At 37.4% G+C, this 20056-nt stretch overlaps 1 protein-coding gene across 7 annotated transcripts; it reads left to right on the top strand.

The window, feature by feature from the left end:
• Positions 1–1744: 1744 nt before the first annotated feature.
• Positions 1745–19975, top strand: LOC131979638 (muscleblind-like protein 2a). Of its 7 annotated transcripts, none has more exons than XM_059343700.1 (10): positions 1745–2025; positions 5919–6575; positions 9085–9249; positions 9333–9560; positions 9695–9949; positions 12244–12297; positions 12660–12810; positions 13723–13758; positions 14431–14483; positions 16214–19975. In XM_059343700.1, exons 2-10 carry the CDS (start codon positions 6402–6404, stop codon positions 16226–16228), a joined length of 1131 nt encoding a protein of 376 aa, XP_059199683.1. In that variant the 5' UTR covers positions 1745–2025; positions 5919–6401; the 3' UTR covers positions 16229–19975. The 7 variants fall into 7 exon arrangements, with proteins under 7 accessions (XP_059199683.1, XP_059199679.1, XP_059199684.1 ...); XM_059343696.1 differs by having other exon boundaries at positions 1746–2025; positions 14389–14483; XM_059343701.1 differs by lacking the exon at positions 12244–12297 and having other exon boundaries at positions 1746–2025; positions 14389–14483.
• Positions 19976–20056: the final 81 nt, after the last annotated feature.

The raw sequence follows: 20056 nt of genomic DNA, 5'->3' as shown, positions 1-20056 counted from the left end.
GATGCTTGTTAACGTGCAGTTTAGTTCAGTTTTATAAAATTGCATCTGAATGTAAAGACCTGAGACGGTGACACCTATCAAAGCGACACTGTGACGCCAAATACTATTATTAAATGGAGTGTAAATAACTAAATATGTGAGCAACAAACAGGGTTAAGGTCAAAGAAATGAAAGCCTGGATTGCTGCGTTCTCTTTGTTCTTATATGTGACTCACTCTGGCAGTGACATTTTCCTCAAAGGGAGCAATACAGTGACCTTTGCTTGTGGCACTCGATGCCGCATCTCCAGTTTGTTGAAGTGATCTGTCAGTATGACAGGTCAGATAAATCTTATCTTATACTTCAAGAAGCCTGGAGAAATATATAGAAGAGAGTTAATGAATCAATAAATCATAGCTTATTTGTGTGTGTGTTTTAATGATAGCTAAATACCTTCATGACAAGTGTGAATAAAATCTTACATTCACTTCTGTTGTTGTTTTTCATTTCTAATATTAGCCTATTTGTTGATTTCTTTATTTTTTAGAAACGTGTATGCACAATATATGCCATATGTGCTGAGGGTCAGAGGTCAAAATTAGTATTCTAAATGATTTATTTATTTGTATATTTTCTGGATAAACAGTGACAGACCACTGAAAGCATTCAAAATGTTTTTTTTTCCTCTGTGATGCTGTAACATTCCTCTGGTAAACAACAAGGCAGAGGAGCTCCTAACAACATCGTCAGCATACAAAAATTGCTGTGTGCCATTTAGGTGGAGCATGACCATCACTGCCACAGCGCCGCAGTGTGAAATTACAGGCTGCTGATTTTTTTCCCTGTATGTTCTGATGTGTTCCATCCTTTCATACCACTTTAAATTTGCTGCAAACAACGGGTTTGCTCTCTATAAATACTTTCCAAGTACCAATTTGTTTCAAAAATGAATGACAAGAACATATAAATGAGGCACAGTGGCCTACTTAGACTCGACAACTGCACCTATACTGCAGCACAAACCAGAGACATAATTTCTCTGCGTAAATGGCACTTGCATAAAGTTATTATTATTATTATTATTATTTTAATCTTTAGTGCAGGAATATGTTGTTAAACATAATAGCACAATCTCCCTTCTCTGTCTCCATCCCTCTCACCCTCCCTGACAGCTCTTATCTGGGTTAGCATCCATCTTATTTGACCTTGAGCAGACCAATAAGGCTGGGCTACTGCTTTGCTTCATATTCTGATTATACAAGTGAAATGTTTTATATTACTCTCTAAAAAAAAGTCCCCAATTGTCATATTTTTTGAACAAATTGATTTGATACACAACTCTTTAGGACACCTAGGGTATTGTATTACTTATTAAGGCAAATTATTGGGCAGAATGTTGACCATATGCTATTTTTTAAAATTCATATTAATATATTTGGTAATTAGATGTTTATATTAGTGCCTAAAACGTGTTCTCATTAAACTAATCCAGAAAACTTACATGGTTTTATTGCTGTTTCCTTGGTAACAAGCAAACCCTTGCCCTTTTAGCCTACTGGCATTCGTGTGGATCGTACCACTTTGTGCTCGTGGGGGGTTTGTGGGATATATAAGTTATAGAATTACCTCTTTTCGCCAAAAAGTGACTGCTGTAAAATAAAATGAATATATCTACTACTACGACATGCCCTGTTGTTTGCTTCTCTTTGTTTTAAACCTTTTTTTTTTAATCCTCGATCGTCGTTACGCCTCTGAGCACCCCCCGGGAATCCCGGTCATCACATTAAACTGACGATCGTACAGTAAGCTGTCAAAAGCTTGTTGCTTAAATCTGTGCAGTGCTACAGTAAAGTAATGAAGAAACGAGGTCGAAATAAGAAGCAATAATTGTACGAACAAAGCGAGAAACAAGCGGGCTGTTGAAGTGGCATTTCGGGGACACTTGACATCTTGTTTTCGTTAGTTCAGCTGGACTGTCGTGTCGTCTGTCCTAGCTGGTGCGTGATTGCTGTTTCCTCTGGGAAGCGGTTCATCCGTGATGATGAGGTAAGCAGGTGCACTCTCCAGCTAACAATGTGGCTAAGCTAATAAACGTCAACGTTAATGTGAATGTTCCCTAAACAGGTAGCCCCATGACAGCGGCGCCTTTAGCTTGCTAGCTGTGTATTTTCCATCAGCTAGCTAAAGTAGCCGAAGATGAGAATGCAAATTGGAGACTTGCGTTGATAAATGCTTCTCTCGAAGTACCGAACTGTCAAATAAAATCATAGTGTTAGGTAACATTAACGTTAGTTGAAAGTCATTCGAGTGCCATTGCATTTTCTGCTGTTTGTTAATCTAGAGACAGATCTAACTGTATGTACAGTAACGTGGTTATGGGCGGGACATCCATTATCAGACAAGCGAAATCCACATTTCCATTTTTATGAAATATGGACAATGGCCGTTGACCAACAGAATTACAATCACATAAGATGCTTTAGCTGTGTTTTTAACCTGCCTCCAAGTAGTGGTGCATCTTGTCAGCCTTTTTTAACTGGACTGAAAACGGTAGCATGTCGTCACACTGTTAAAATAATCGCCTAATTCATTTTTTCAAGTTTTGCAGGAAACACAAAAAACTTCACCAAAAGTGTAACATATGACATTTATTGATCATTTGGCAGAGTAATAACACTGTGTGTAAATTATGTAACTTAAGATAAATAAATGACTTAGGCAATTTTTGAACATGCCTTTGTGACTTAAGCAATATATGGTAACACTTTATTTTGAAGGTGTCTACATAAGACTCACACAAGTCTGTCAGAAACATGACATGACAAGTATCATGAGCATTAATGTTACTTCAAAGTGTCATTAATGTTCATGACACATCCCATGTCATGTTTATGACACGCTCATGTCACTCTTACATAGACACCTTCAAAATAAGTGTTACCATATCTTGCCTAAGTCACAAAGGCATGTTCCAAAAATTTCCTAAGTCACATTTTATTTTGACTTAGGCATTATAAAATCTGCTTAAGTCACAGACTTGACATAGGCCATTATCTTAAAGGGGTAAAATCACATGATCTGATCAACTGAGGATGTAGGTGATTTTACCATATGTGGCCGGCGTCATGAGGAGATGATTTCGGCAAAAAAAAAACAATTTTGACAAAAAATGACTTAGGCGATTTTTTTAACAGTGTGACAATGTGCCAGAAATGCACAGAAATAAACATTTACCCAGTGTTCAAACTGGAAAATACTTATCACCAAGAATAATACTACTCATACCACACAAATTAAGCTATACAACAGGAAGTTAACCTGGGACCAGGCGGTTAACTTAACCTCTGTCACATTTTGGTGCTAAAGAAATTGTTATGTAGCTGAGTGACAGAGTTTTAAATGAGCTGCACTGGCTAAATAATTCAGTATACCGCCATGGCATAAACTTAAATTCACTGCAATTGAATTCTCTATCATACACAGCAATCCTTGTGGCCATTTTAACATATTATCATGCAATCTTTGGTTTGCTGAATGCAATATATATGCATTTTTATTTTTTTAAAAACCTATAGGTTTATACCTTCACATTCTAAAAAAACCTGAAAAGGTAACATCCTGGAACTGCTGAATGTATGTCAGAACTTTAAATAATGCAAAAGGTCACCCATGACATGGACCTATATTTACAGATATTGTATTAACTTACTTTAAGGGCACAGTGTAAAGCATGATCATGATTACACTATATTGATTTGGTACATGCACTGTGCATGGTTTCATTGGTGTAAAAGGTTTGTACAGTTTTAGTAGGTAGTATAATTTCTTGTGGTCATACTAGCTTATTATTGCAGTAATACATTCTGGAGGCAGTATCAAATGTTGGATTCAGATTGCTCCTAAATAACCAAATTTTATTCATAAATAAAGGGTCAACTGCCAGCAGTGTCTTGCTCCAAGCTGTGCACACAGTGCATCGGCTGCTGGTTTTCTATTGGCCAATTTCTGACTGGGAGGGTCTTCCCGGGGGCTGGCACCCAGGCAGGAAGGGGGGTGGCTCGATATGTTTCAGCCAGAGTTGGACAGACAGTCTGTTTTTACTGTTGTGAAGAGAAAATCTTTAGTCACTGAATCAGTGAGGCAGAGAGTGGGATAAAAGCTGTTGTTGTCATTATATTGACAAGTTAGCTGCTTAAAAGTTGTATCTCTTACCAAGATTCTCGGCTCTGGACTGAAGTTCTTTAGTGCTACATGAAGTGAGAGAGGTAGGTTTTCTTCCTCCGTTTCCTGACTTGCGCCCAGAGGAATTTGCTGCAGTATGCTGTGGGATAGCATGCAGTAAAGCTGAGCGGCTGTTGTAGCAGAAGATCTGGGTTAACAATAGCAGAGTTTGTTCTGAATCTGTGCTTTTTGAGTGTTTGTACATTTGTAGACCATGTTACTTGCTTGCAGTGGGGAAACCTCTTAACTCAAGTAAATATTTATTCAGCTCACGAGTTAACCACCTTTTCTGCCTGCTCAGCAACTTCCTGTGTATTCTAGCAGTAAGTGAGCTGGTCTGACTGCCGAGTCCTATGTTTGAACCTAGAATTATGGGTGTTAAAGCTCTGTCTTGCTTTCCTTGTATTCGGTATGTTCTTTGGTGAGCCAAGAGTCAGCATATCTAACAGTAGCAATTTGGCACTAGGTGCCTGTGTAATCCTAAAGTATCAGCAAATGGAGAATAGCAGTAATGGAAAAAATATTAGAGTGAGTAGAGATAAAGTACAGAATATACATATAATTGAGATGAAATCTAGATTTAATTGGTTTATTTTGGTGGATACTGAATACGCATCTTATAGATATATGGAATCGAGTTCTGGAAATGTTCATTCACTCTTATTGATTGATTGATTACCATGACACCACACAGCTTCATGGCCCAGAATAGCACAACAACAGTGTCTCTGTGTTTGTAACATACTTATGTTTCATTGAAGAGGCATTGCTGTGAAAAATCAATTGTGAAATGTGTAGACATAGTATTGCACGCACAACAGCCATCCCAACATTTGTGAAGTTTAGAATGGTCTGTTGAAACAATGAGCGTTTGTATTCTCTGCTATCCAGCTAACGTTAGCAACAGGAAGCTCGAAGAAACATCGAGAGGTTCATCTTGAAATCATGACTGAGAGAGATCAGCATGACACAGAGTTCTTTCTAAAGTGATTGAGGAGATTTTTTATGCATCACTATTGTCATTCTGTACGCAGCTTTAGCCTCGAACATGCATTCTGCTAGTTTGGTAGCTTGTTCAACAAATTATGCTTTCTAATATGTATTCAGTTCATTTTGTTTGGGCGGCCCCAGTTTTTTGTTGTGTTGTGTTTGTCAGGTCTTCCATATGTAGAGCTACAGCTCTTAATAAACTGTTAAATCCACAAAATGTAAGAAAGTATCAAAAATTGTCTGTCACAATTTCCCTAAGTCCAATGTGATGTCTTCAGATGATTTTTAGGTGCAACCAAAGGTACAAAAGCCTCAGTTTAAGAGAGTTTGTGCAGAGAGTTTACTCTGATATAAATGAGACAAAAGCAGCAGAAGCTTACAGTTGAGAAGCGAGAACCAGAGAATGAGTTTCTGTTTGAAAAATGACTAAACGATTATTCTCCTGGGAGTCTGAGATGACTAAATATAACTTGACTAATTACAAAAGATCACATTTGTTATTGTTTGACCTAATCTGCTTTTTGCTGTAAACTGCTAAAGAACAGATGACTCCAGAGAATGAACGGTCTCTAGTGAATAGAAGAAAGTATATCAGATGCAATCAGTGTTCAAAAATAATTTATGGAAGCTCTAAATGTGCCAACTTTAGACGGATTGCACTGTACTTGCAACGTTGTTTATTTAGATACCAATTCTGTAATACACTTGTTTTTGTTTTGTTTTTTCAGATTACCAACGAAAAGTGCCTTTAAGAAGAAATTCCCGACTTGGTTTGTCTACATTGCTGGCCTAAGCTATCTTTAAGGCAAAAAGGATACCTCAACTGCATGTCCTTTGCCACCACTTTGCACAACTTCAGCACCTATAAATGCTAAAATAGAGCCATAATATAAACGGACAGACAACAAAGACCTGAGAATGTATGACTAAAGTGACAAGTCTGCATTAAATTTCCCTCATTTGTCTGCTATTTATGGGCACCATCATTTGTGGAATATACACTTGAACCTGTCAAAGAAAAACACGGTGACGGGTGATTTCTCAGTGATCGACGAGCCATCTGATCTCGCTGTTCCAGCTGATGGAGGACACACCAAGTTGCTTTAAAGAAGGACTTTGCACATAGAGCCAGTCTACAGCTTTTGGTGTATGAGGCACAATAAAATTGATTTAAAAAAACAAATTTAAATTTATGATTTTAACCTTTGGACATGGCGTTGAACATGTCTTCAGTAAGAGACACTAAATGGCTAACTCTGGAAGTGTGTCGACAGTTTCAGCGAGGAAACTGTTCACGTAGTGATGAGGAATGCAAATTTGCTCATCCACCGAAGAGCTGCCAAGTTGACAATGGGAGAGTTGTTGCCTGCTTTGACTCACTGAAGGTAAGAAGTACTGCACACACTCATATAAAGGACTTTATACCCCATGAAATGAAATATTTTGTTGTTGTTAATCATGTGAATTGTTTCTGTGATGTATTATGCCAAATCAGTCAGCCATCAGCCATCCCACAGTCATAACAACAAAAAGAAGTCAATGAGAAATGACCCTACTTCTCACTTGATTTATTACCCAAGGAAACAGTTTCCTCTTATTCGGTACAGCATGAGGTTCATTCTGTTAATTATGGTTCCATTTTTAGTAAAATAGACAATAAAACAGCATATGCTTTAGGATGTGGCTACCTTTTATGACTGACAAGTCGCTACCATTGTCCAGTTGTCACAGTGTGTTTTCAGTTCATAAAAGTTAAGTTTACCAGTTTGATTGCCTAAAAATGTCATATTTAAGGTAGTACTAAAATACATTCTGAGGAATCACCTGTTTTTTTTTGCACCTTGCTAACCAAGCTACTTAATAAGTTAGCTCCACTCTGTTATCCAAATATAGTCACTTGTGGCCCCTTAAAAACCAAGATGGCAACAGCCGAAAACAAAGATGTTGACAGCCAAAATGCCAAACTCTAGACTTCTTCCCCTCTTCTCCCTTGTAAGTGTTGATAATTGCAGAAGGGAAATGATCCTCAACTAATGCTGTCGATTTAAAGTCTTTACCTAATGGTGAATCTCAAATGAAGTTCCTCCCTAAATTAAGCTGCCCTAACATCCGGTTTCATGCAGATAAATGTCAAACCACAGAGCAAAACTGCAATCTCAAACCCTTATCTTCCATCACATATATCTTATAGTATATTATATAGTGTAGTTAAAAGCATATGCCAAACAAAATAGAGTAAATTACTTGTCAGATGTTTCTGTCACCACTTATCTATTGTTGACTATAAAAAAATTCTGTCAGCCACTTGGATTACAGCCAGTTTATTCTCCTGTTTGCTCAGTTGCCCTGACTGAGACCAAGGCGGCATTAATCCACTCTCATACATTCACTATCACCGCACAATACAGCTTTGCCCCCAGGATTATTCTCATGTTGAGCCATCGTCTTATCTTCTTACTGTAGGCAGTTTGTGCACAGCTTGTTCTGGACAGAGGGCCTTCTCTGTGTCCCAGTGGTCAAGGGCCTGGACAAAAGGTTTTGACACAATATGGCAAAATACCTAATTCCTTTATTTAAAATTATAATAGAACCATTACATGCAGTAAATATGTCAAATATTGGGATTAAGTGACTAAATTAAAATATATATTTAGCCTAGTTTTAGCTTATTTGAGCCTAGCATGACAGTCTGTGTCAAGGATAGAAATTAGAGGTCAGCTAACAGTTGTTGCAGTCATGTGATGATGCCACAGCTCCTCTTAATGAATAGGCTTTTGTCTGAGGAGTCATCAGATGTCTGTTACCAATATGGCGACTGGTATAACGTCAACTGGTGCTCGCCTTTTCTTTTAAAAAGATAAAACAGAGCTAGCTGCCCAAGTTGTGTTTCCCAAACAGATTTTGTTTTCCTTTTGCTGTTTTGACTCATCCACTGATGCCATTTTTATTGTTGTGTGATTTGATAATATCAGGTTAAAACAATGGCTGTGAAAGCTCTCTAACATTTATCAATTACTCCTAACAGAGTTAACTTTATTATACAGAAGAATGCACACATGCTTTACCATTGTAATAAGCATCTCATGATTTCTATTAAAGCAGTTCAGTGTTGTTGACACACAAACTTGAGTGGTTTTCTGTGGCCAACTCTCACAGCTGATTTATGTGAGAAAATTTCTCTCAGACAGCAGAGAAGTGAGCATACCTGTATATCACTTCAGGCTACTTTAACTACATACAGACAGAGTAGCCAATGGCAAGGCATACTTTACTTTATCAAAGCAACAGTAATCTAGAAAGTTGTACAGAGATATACAACAATAAAAAGATTTCTATGTGCACTGCATTTTCTCACAGCTATATCCCCAATAATGAAATGTTGATGACCATTAAGCCTACATGGATATTCGCTGAAAATAATTAGTATAAATCTCCAGGGAGAAATGCAAATTATGTGAAATTAGATTACTTGAATTAAATATGAAGGGTAGAGGAAGCTAACCTCTCATTAGGCAAATACAGATGCTTGATCGACAGAAATTGTATTGGATGGTCGTCATTCACCATTTGACACACTGGATGCCTTATGTAGCCAGTCTACTTTTTCAGGCAAGCTCCTTAAATCCCTGTCCATTACATTTATATTGCAGGATTCTTTAGCACATTATCTATGTCCAAACATGCAATACCAGTGTGTGAAATGATGTTTCCTTCATATGGGCGAGTGAGTACACAGTCGTGTAAATTGAGATGATGGATAGTTCTGTAACACATCTGACATTCATGCAGGAGAAGGGCATTTGCAGCTCATCTTTGACCATAAAAGGAATGTTAGGACCACTGGCCCGCAATCTGGAGCTTTCTTTATGCTTTTTCTATTTTCTCTGAATACAGGGTCGATGCTCAAGAGAAAACTGCAAGTATCTTCATCCACCTTCACACTTGAAAACCCAGTTAGAGATAAATGGGCGCAACAACCTCATCCAGCAGAAAACAGCAGCAGCCGTGCTGGCTCAACAGATGCAGCTGATGATCCCAGGACCCAGCCTGCAGCCTGTGGTAAGTGTCCTCATAGCTCTACATGGAGAAGACTTCTTCCTGTCTTATGCCTCACTTGTAATATGTAACATTTTCCCTCATAGCCAACATTTTATGTTGCACAGGGACTGGGCACAAATTCTGGTCTTGGTTATGGTTCATACATGACACCTTTGAGCCATGGCATGAGCCTCATCCCGACAGACAACCTCTCCAGCACCCCAGTTCTTGTTTCTGGGAGCCCACCTGTCACGGTCCAAAGCTCCTCTTCTTCTTCCTCCTCTTCCTCCTCTTCCCCCTCACAGAAGCTGCAGCGCACAGACAAACTAGAGGTATTCATGCACAACAGGGAGTGATTTAACATGAAGAGATACATTAGTAGTTCTGCGGGATGACATAATCTGGCTGCATGCGGAAATGCTGGATTCTTGTCGCTGTCACTTATAATTATTATTGCTCCTCTCAGGTGTGCCGCGAGTTTCAGCGGGGAAACTGTGCGAGAGGGGAGACAGATTGCCGCTTCGCTCACCCCAGTGACAGCCCGATGATTGACACCACAGATAACACTGTCACTGTTTGCATGGACTACATCAAGAGCCGATGCTCCAGGGAGAAGTGCAAGTATTTTCACCCGCCTGCACATTTGCAGGCCAAAATCAAATCCAGTCAACAGCAAGTCAATCAAACAGCAGTGGCAGCCCAGGCCGCAGCTGCAGCCATGGTAAGACTGAGCCTGATACTTCTGACTACTGAAAAGTGTTTAAGTTGCACAAAAAAGACACATTATCCTGCCAATGATATGGTGGTTTTTGGTATAATTGTGTTTGCCATGGCATAACTGAATGTGGAGCACTATATGTCTATATACTATCATTTGTAATGGCACATTTAATGTAGTGGCATACTAAATTAGCTTGAGTGTAAAACAAAGTAGAACATCAGCAATTAGGTTCATTGTTAATCTCCTTTTTCCACCCTCAGTTAAAACTGTAAGTTAGAGGCCATCCAATAATATCGATATAACTGCGTAACAACCTCACCCTCCTGCTCATAAACAGGAAGTATTATGTTGCAATGGATTCATTGAGTTACGCTGCGGTCTATAGGTCAAGCCATGTTCTTCCAACCCATACTTGTTTGCCTTTTGGTAAACAATTACTGTGGCTGTTGTTTACTAGGAACCCATTAATATATACAGAAAACTATTACTGGATTACTTTGATACTGAAGGAAACCTAAAACCTTAATGATTTTCAGGAAAGTTCTGGAGTTATAATGAGCGCCTTTTCTCTATTATTTCTAAGCAGATTTAGGGAGGTAAAAATCTTGTCCATCATGATGGACAAGATAAAAAGATAATGATGAACTTGGGATTTGACCGACTTATAACTTTATAAAAGAGAGCCATTTTTAAAGCAAATTGTGAGTAATATCAGCAGGCCAAACTACAATGACTTACTTCCTGTTGTTTTGAGAACACAGTATCTTTGCTTCACATCTCGCACTCCACATCCCCACCCTTAACTCTCCCACCCACCGCTGGAGAGGCACAGCTCAGAGTTTGAAAACTTCTGGCTTACGCTATATAAATTTAATTAAAAGTAGTTTGAGTAGTTTGGAAAATGTGGACTGTTTCTCCTCTGATAATTATTATATCATATGCCTTTTTTTAATCCTGTGTTTACAAACGCCAGAGATGTAAACAGAGAAGGATGAGATGAGATTAGATTTATGGTTGCTGTTGCCAAGGGTAAGTCCTTGTATTAAAAGGCCTGTCAATCAAATTGAGAGCAATAGCAGGTTCCAGTCTTCCAATCTCAGTGTTTATCAAATCAAAGTTTCATCAATCTCAGTTTTTTTTATAATGAAGCTCTTTGCTGAGATTTAAGTCTTGCGCCTTCAAAATCAAAAGAGGAATATTTTCTATCTTGGCACACACACCAGAATCTTCATAGACGGAACAGGTGCTATATAGCGATTACCTGCTATATAGCACCTGGCTTTTCAAACAGATTTATTATGAACTATACAGTATTTACCACTGAAATGGCTGGCTTTGTGATATCTGCCTGCATGGAAAAGATCATCAGAACGCATCTGTTCCTTTTTTCAATTTGTGCATCTAAAAACGTTTCTTCTCCTCATCAACTTGCGTTACTTAAGTTGCTTTAAACCTAATGCTCTTTCAGGTCCCTGACTTGCCTTTATCTATGTGGCTTCAGTAAAAATGTGCTTCCTTGCCCTCTTTAGACCATCTACATCATTAACACCATCTTTTATAGTTACTTACATTTGCATTATATTTTTGTTGCATGAAATGTAGATTGTATTCTAAGCTCACAGAGGCAATTATGTGTGCTGTGTAGAGAATAAGTAGAGGAGTCGTCTGCACTTCCACCAAAAGCCTTAGTGTGACTGCAATAAATGGAGCTCCACATTCTGTGACATTGCATACATGATTATTTCAGCTGGGTATTTGTGATGTTGCCATTGGCTATCTGTCATTTTCATTTAACAATAAATGTGTTCAGAGCAAAATGTGCATTACATTTTTATCCCTTCCTAAGCTGTAAAATCAATGTATGTATTATAAAATTTTATATTGTGCATCATTGCACTGATTGCATCCTAGTAGTGGTAGTGTTTTTTATTACAATTAACAAACTCTGATCCAGTAATGTTATAGTGTTCAATACACAGTGTAAAAAAAAAAAGATTGCACTTTATCATTGTTAATCTGTGTTGCCAAAGTTATTGAATAACTGTACACCTTGACCTACTAATGAAGGAGTTGTTACTTAGTGTGTCTTTTAATCAGTTGTTTTGGTTACTGTGCATGCATATTGTGTTTTATGTGGTATACTACATTCAGATTATTTTGTTTTTGTTTTCCCCTTCTCACCTATCCACAATGCTGTCCCCCATGACGCACCTCTGCTTGCTGTTACCTGTATGTTAAACGCTTGAATCCCATTGGCCCACTGCCATCATGTGCTCGCTGCCTGCTATTAAAAGACTCAGTCGACTGCCAAAGCAATGAAGCGATCCCTCGAGGCAACTGTAGACCTGGTATATTCACCTTTTGCTTTGGTTGTAGCTATTAATTGTACTGTGATATTTTTCATTTTTCTCATTGTGGGTTAAAGCTTCTTCAAGTCTCATATAGTCTTTGTGTACACAGTCATCATCAGTATTTTTAAGTACTTAATTTGAGATATGTTTTAAAATTTTGTTATTCCATTCATGTTTGTATCCTTAAACATGCTTGATTTTTCCGCTATGTGGTAACAATCACCTTTATTGTGTAATCGTGTTTGCCGTTTTCCCATACATTTTTTTAAATGAATACTAAATATTAGGTGTTTAAAACATAGCTGAACAGACAGACAAGAAAGTCTTGGTGTGTCATTTCTCCTCTTGTTTCCTTTCAGGCCTTTCCCTACAGTGTACCCCTACCAAAGAGACCAGCTTTTGAGAAGAGCAGCTGGGCCAACTCTCTCCTCAACCCCAGTTTTTTGCACTACCAACAGGCTCTGGCCAACACACAGCTGCAGCAGCCCACTGCTGCCTTTTATCCCACAGGTGAGTTTCTCTTCTAAAAGCTAAACAAGAATTTTATACACTTTTCTGTTGTTAAATTTCATACGTGTCTTAATCATTGGGGGGGGGGGTCACTTTTTTTGTTGTCACTTGACTTAACTAACGTAGTATTTTATTCAAAGCAACTACAAGGAATTTAATTTCATTTTGTGTTGACTTTGGCGGCCCCTGAAAACAAAGCTGTAGTGTTTCTATGAGGACTACTACCTTCTGTTTAAGAATGACAACACATTTTTCATACTATTTTACATGCCGTTTGCAGGATGCTGTAAAGTATCTACTTGTGGCTATTCAAAATTAACAACTGTAATTTTACGACAGTGAAATAAAAGTAAAAATGTTTTTAGTAACCTACTTAAATTCATATTTTGATATAAAACCATGTCTCACAATATATTTTGGAGATATAACAGACACACTGACCTGTATGACAGATCTATCTACTCTATCACTGTCCCTTTAAGCTTTTTTTTTCTGTGTTTCAGGCATTTTTTTCTCTCGTTGCTGATCCTGCCACAGTATCAGCCATATCCACAAGATATAATGTCGCAAATCAAATTCTCTAATTGGCTCACTCACTGTGAAACCTGTGAAAATGTAAACATAGACTGTCTGCATTCCGAAAATCGCTTCGTCTGATTTGGCGAGGAATTTGACCTCCTGACAGGCATTAAAAATTATGTAGGTCATAAAGAGGCATCCATATTAAATTAAGACAGATTCATAAGCAATTAAAAGGTTCTTGTAGTTGCTTTAATTTTAATATGCAAATCTGTTAAATCTTTACTGTCTAAACACTATGGGTGTTATTTGTGTATGCTTGCTACACTGAATATGTATTCATGTGGGCTCATGCCAGTGTTGAACATCTGTTTCTATTTGATAATCACACAGGTTCTGTCTTCTGCATGACTCCTGCTAACAGCATTGGTAGGTCCCTTCCTTATTTTTTATAAACTATGTCTCATTATCCATGCTGTACACAAGTGAGTCTTTCATATTCATTGTTTGTTATTCAAGCATAGTAAAGCAAAACTGTGAATCAGGCTTATGTGTTTTTTGTGACATATACTAACTTTTAATATACCGATTTTCCTCTCTCAAACAGGTAGTTTAACAGAGTATACACATTTAGGCAATTTGGTGGATTTGTTAGTAAAATTACCATGCACCATGTATAAGGAAATCAGCATCCCTTAGATTCACTTTAATGTTTTTTTAATACTCTTCAATGTTTTGCATTATTAAAACTTCTCAAATATCTTATAACAACGCTTTGATCACGTGTGGTGGCATTTTGCTGTACATGTCGTCTCTTTTGGGATGTCAAATTTATGGACAGTTTTCCTAATTTTATCTCTTATCAGCTCTCCTTTTATGTTCTCCCCTGCTGTCTCGCTTTGCTGTGTGATCACATGCCATCTGCTGGTCTAACCCAATGATGGCTTGCTGCTAATGTCATATTGTATTTGCCTGGCAAGAGAGAGAAAAACATTGCTATGGTTACCATAATGCTCCACCTCCCTTTTCATTGCTTTCATGGTTCCCTTCCTGAAAAAGTCCCCATGATGTACAGTGCTACGCCTGCTACTGTCTCTGCAGCAACTACTCCCGCCACAAGTGTCCACTACGCAGCAACAGCTCCAGCCAATCAGGTTTGCTCCTTTTTAAAGCTTTCTGTCTAAATCCTTGAGCTTTGAATGAATAAGTGCTTCATCTTTAAATCAGGGGAGTTGCTTCATCAGCATAGTATTTCCCTGCTTGCATTGCCTGTCATTAAGCTTCATCTACCTGTAGACCTTAAGCTGAACTAGTCTGCATCTCACCTCTTTCCCTCACGACAGATATCACTTATTTAGAGGTCTTCCATCTGCAAAAAGTGCTGTTGTGTGCATATATTCTTTATTGCATGTTTTTTTTTGTTTTTTTTGCTTTATTCCGTGTCAGTGTCTGTTTCATCATTTAATATGCAGTTCAGAATGTTCTGTAAACACTTAATTAAATAGTAGCTTAGGTACTTGTCAGACTGGTTTTATTCATTAGATATTATTTGCATTAATTATATAATTTTCATCTGTAAATATATTCTGTTCTGATTAGCGCTTCATTTTTATACATGAAACTGTAATGAGACATCTCTCAAGGAATGGAGATGTTAAAGGGATAGTTCGGATTTTTAAAGTTGGGTTTTATGAGATACTTAATAGTCAGTGTGTTACCTACAGTAGATGGTGGCTGGCTTGCCACCAGTTTGGAGAAGCAGGCAGGAGAACAGTGCATGGCAGCTAAGCAATTTACTGCTGTGGATGGGGGCAGCAGCAGAACATATTTTAACCATTTAAAAAAAGGCCAACTTAAAATAATCAATATTAATTTAGGTGTACACACTATTGTTGCGTTCCAGACAACTGGGAAGTCGAAAATTTCCAATCTTCTGCTGGAAAGAGTAAAATGAAAAGCGACTTTAAATTGGAGTTCCAACATGTTAATTTTTTGATGCAAATCCGTCTATCCCGAATTCCAGAGGAAGTGGTTGTCTGAACATACACACAACAATGACAGCACCCATGGAAGTGCACATTATAAATGTTAACAATCAACTAAAAGGCAACATAAAGTGTATTTGCGTTGCCTTTTAGTTGATTGTTTGCCATTTATAATTAACTATCATACATACCATCATGTAGAAAAGCCTGTTAAGCCTGTTAGATACAATTCAGTGCTGTAAGATAAAATGTATACTGGCGTCTGCTAGCTCATGCGTCTTTTTTCCTCCAGTGTTTCCTTTATATTTGCGAAGAGGCTGTGTTGCTGAGAGTGCAATTGTTTGTACACCTGCCAAATAAGCATCACTTTGGCACGTTCAGCCATGCTTTTTTGTTAACGTTTTGTGTTGTGCACCTGGAACACTTTAAGGTCGGAAGTTGTCAATTTCATCTTGGAAATTCTGACCTCCGACTTTGAATATGCAGTATATATTTAGAACGTCTTGTACTGATTTATCTTGCCATCAAACAGCGCTTTTTAACATGGCTCTGAAGGAGTTATCTCTGCTTTCTTTAAAGCCACCAGTCTTGTCAATGTAAAAGTGAAAGAATTAAAATAATATTCCTTACTTTTAATTGCAGTGAAGTTACACAATGTTACACAATACTGTTACATTTATGCAGAATTTTGGGGAAATGTTTTTAAAATGCTGCATAATGTAGTATATATATCATATAATATTAACTATTTCCTTTTGCTGTATTGGTATAGCCATCAGAATAAGTTGTTCTATACATTTTTTGATGAGCATGTTGGTCATATAACAAAAACCCATGTGGATCAAGGAATAACTCCATTGTATGAAACCACTAAGTGACTGTCTTCTGCCTCTGAACAGATCATCCTCAAGTAACCACCAGAAACAGAAGTCAGTGCTGTGTTGCTGCTGTTAAAGACGCCAAACAACTGCTCTGTAAATATTCTGTTAGCACCACACACAACCTACAACAAGCTGCATGCTGATAACATCACTGATGAAAAAGTTGTAGACATTACTTTGATCTCTTATAATAAATTACATAGCTCAATTACTAGGATTATACTGTGTTAGATAAGTGTCACAGAAGATTATCGAATGCACGCGCCTTTGCACCTGCAATTACATGCATCTTCAGTAATGTGCATAATATCCTGGTTTTTATCTCCTAAAGCAATTCTGACAAGGTGAGCAGGGCATTTAGCCTCCTAATCAGCTGAAATGTAATGTGTCTCCAGTTCACATATACGAGCCTCATAAATAGAAGTTAGCAAATCCAGGAAACACATGGAAAACTGATATGGGAACAAACTGAAATATTGTTCCCTGACGGTTCTAAATGATGTAAATATGAGAAAGAAGAGAAAGAAATGAGCGTGAAAACCTCCTGTATTGTTAAAATTGTATCCTCAAGATATTGAGCAACACATTATTTTTCCTTTCTTGAATGTGTTATGTAAACTTTACACATTAATGATTGTTTATCTAGTGCCAGCTTTAATTATTTCAAACAAACTAGTAAACGCACTTATTTCAACATAAATATCCACATTGTAAAAAAAGAAAAAAAATAAGGAAGTTACCTTTAAAATGGTCTGAAGGTAGTATTGTTCACCCTGACATCCCCAGAGAAAAGTATCAGTGCTCCACCTCCTGGTGTGCCTTTGAATTGCACATACAGTATGTTTGCTGAGAGAAAACACTGTATAAGCCATTTGCTGCAGATACTTTTTTCTTGAAGGCAGAATAGCGACAATGATTCAAACATTTAGATGTCCCTCTATTTATTATAAAGCAAGAAAGCTATGACAGTGATGGTTGGCATGTTGATCTAAGTGGTTTTCACTCCCGGAGCCTGTTTCACAAAGATGCACTTTGACTATGGCTTAAGTCAATCAGCACCATGGGTGGGTCTAAAGTTGCTGTCAAGCTGTTTGTTTAGATAGAAATAACTTGTTTCACTTTCACAATTCATCAATTCATTGCATAGGGCTAAACCAGAGTCAGCTGGCTCGGCCGACAGAAGCCTCTAGTGATTAGTTAAGGAAAATCAAATTCCCCTCCCCCATGGAAAATGAGTTAGAGTTGGGCCATGTCAGACTGAGATGGAAACATAGTATTTCCAGTTGACAAATCTGTTTCACATCAGGCAGCTAAAGTCTGGGTGTCTTGCTTCTGTGTAATAGAAATGTTGGGGCCTTTTGCACATCTGTGCCCTCATTATCCACCCATGACAAAACTGTCTGGTTCTCGGGTATCTTGTAAGGGATACAGCCAACCAAGTAACTAGAGCCTGACCGATATGGAATTTTCAAGACTGATGCCGTTACTGATTGTAGAGGGGGCAAATTCATCGATATGGTTTGGTGGCCGATCCAGTCATTTTTTGAGCTGGAATGAAAACAGACCTTTTTTATGTGGATTTTTCCACCAGTCTGCAAATGTGCCCAGAGAACTACTTTCTCAAACATAAAACTTTATTTAACATTGTTATATGTTATTATACATTATGGAAATAATGTATTACATTGTCAGCCAATTCGATAAATGATAGCTGAGAAAATAAAGAATAAATAGGAATAAAATAAAGAGCTAAATAAAGATAATTACTGAAAAAAAAGAATTTTAAAAAATTACCGGCATTTTTAAATCACACCAAGCTTCATTTTCTACATTATATATTGTGAAAAAAAAGTTTTCATAAGGGCACATAATGGACAGCATTAACACCAATAATATCTGTCAACTAGTATATCTGTTGGGCTCTACAAGTAACCACATCAAAGACATTTTTCCTGGAAAACTCTTATATTATTACTCGCCCTGCAATACTGTTAGAATACCATAAATTATGAGCATTGTTTCCACCCTTTTTGTTTTTTATTTTGTTGCCACTGGTCAGCAGGTGTCACTGATTGTTCCTCTTTGTGAAACAGGCTACTGGTTCAACTTGAACATAAAGCAAACCATGTTTTGAAGAAGAGTCTCCAAAGTTAAAGGGGTGTCAAATTTACTACCGCTCATTTCTCAAACTAAAGTTCCTGTAATCCTATAAAGGACGAGTTGAGTAGTGTGTGAACTGTTAGTCTTAATGTTACAGTCAGTTGTCAGTACTGTATTATTTGAATGTTACAAGTGCCTGAAGAATTGTGCAGATGAGGATATCCATGCACATTTAAAAGGCTTTGTGTGGAAAAATCACTCGATTAAATCTACTCTACTTAAGTCACACATAGAAAGAAAAGTTTTGCAATGCTATGTCAGTGCATTAGTATTTAGTCTTTCGATTAATTTTCACTGATGCTCAAATTTGTATGTGTATACTATTTAAAAGAGCTGTTACACATCTTAATTTCATTTGTTTCACCTTTAAGATGGTTAGTGTATGGCGATGTTTCCTAATTAGTTACAAGCACAGTACAGTAAAATACTTTATATAGTAAAGTAGGATTTAAGGAAGTATAAGTTTGGTGACATTTAGTTGTGTATGGTTGATACCACATTATGCAATTACCTGTCTTTGTTTGACAGCAGACAGAGAGGGTATTGTGTTCAACAAAACAGATGTTAAAAAAAAGTTTTCACTCATATATGTGACGTTCTCTTGAACATCTTTCATGTAATTTTCAGTTCCCTGTTTTGCAAATATCAACCCTTCCTTTAATGTTTCTGCTGTCTTTTCAAGTGACTGATATAAGTTTTTCTTTTAAAGAAAATGTGTGTGTACACGTGTGTGATTAACTCAGACAATCCACCAAGAGATATTTCGTTCGTTCACATTTTGTTTCACTTTTTGTGAAAAGTTTTACACAATATTGGTTGGAATATAAGGAGTATACTTGCATATTTTACTAGTTTTTAACGTTAGAAAAGAACACTTTTAAAATGTATTCTCTTCTATTTCATGATGAATGTAATTTATTAAACTGACTTTAGCTCTGCTGGAGGTTCCTCAAAGGGCCTTGTTCTGTTGTATTAGCCTACGAGAAGCCGTCTTGTGTCCAGGGATCGAATGTTGCAGCAAAGAGAAGCTTAAAACGTTTTTCATCCCTGTCACTGCCTTGTCACCTGTGAGGGACAACGAACCTTTGTATGAGCAAGGCCATAGAATCGCTTTTTATGTACACAAGTGCATTGTACAGGCCACATTTTAGAGAAAGTAACTTTCATAATATTGTAATAATAGTTTTTCATTTAATTGATTTTGATGTGTTTGCTGAGGCAATCTGAAGTTGCAGTGATTAAAAACTGTATTTTTTTTGTAGGGGATTAAATTGTTTTTCCTCCTCACAATAACACATTAGATTGTACTGTCAGATATTTGACTTTATTATGCCATGGTGAAACACTGTAAGTGATCCAGTGCATGAGAATATATTTTGAAGTGTGAATTTTGTGTTTTATATGGTTTCCACTGCATGTTAAAATCTTGCAGCAAACATATAATCCACCGTCAGAGAATCTGCAGTCAGAAGGTCAGTAGTTGACAGTTCAGCAACTGTTTGAACCTTAATTATTCAGAATATGATTGCTTTCAAAGTTTAGGTTGTTATGAGATATATGACATTTTCCCTTATTTATTTTACCTGCAATTAAAAGGCATATAACTGAATGTTTGTTTCACCTTTTGGCAAAAAGCTTGAATGTCATGGATACACCTGCACATGGAGGTTGTTTTGAGATTTGGATCTACCGGTCAAAAAG

This window comes from Centropristis striata, chromosome 10 (assembly GCF_030273125.1).
Source record: "Centropristis striata isolate RG_2023a ecotype Rhode Island chromosome 10, C.striata_1.0, whole genome shotgun sequence".
NCBI lineage: Eukaryota > Metazoa > Chordata > Actinopteri > Perciformes > Serranidae > Centropristis > Centropristis striata.
This window is presented reverse-complemented; position numbering and strand designations above follow the sequence as displayed.

What these genes read in the sequence shown, in the direction of transcription:
- LOC131979638 (XM_059343694.1), top strand. Translation starts at nt 6,402, where the DNA reads ATGGCGTTGAACATGTCTTCAGTAAGAGACACTAAATGGCTAACTCTG. An exon ending in GACCCAGCCTGCAGCCTGTG is followed by an intron (nt 9,250 to 9,332) that starts GTAAGTGTCCTC and finishes TTTCCCTCATAG; the next exon opens with CCAACATTTTATGTTGCACA. An exon ending in AGGCCGCAGCTGCAGCCATG is followed by an intron (nt 9,950 to 12,243) that starts GTAAGACTGAGC and finishes TGCTATTAAAAG; the next exon opens with ACTCAGTCGACTGCCAAAGC.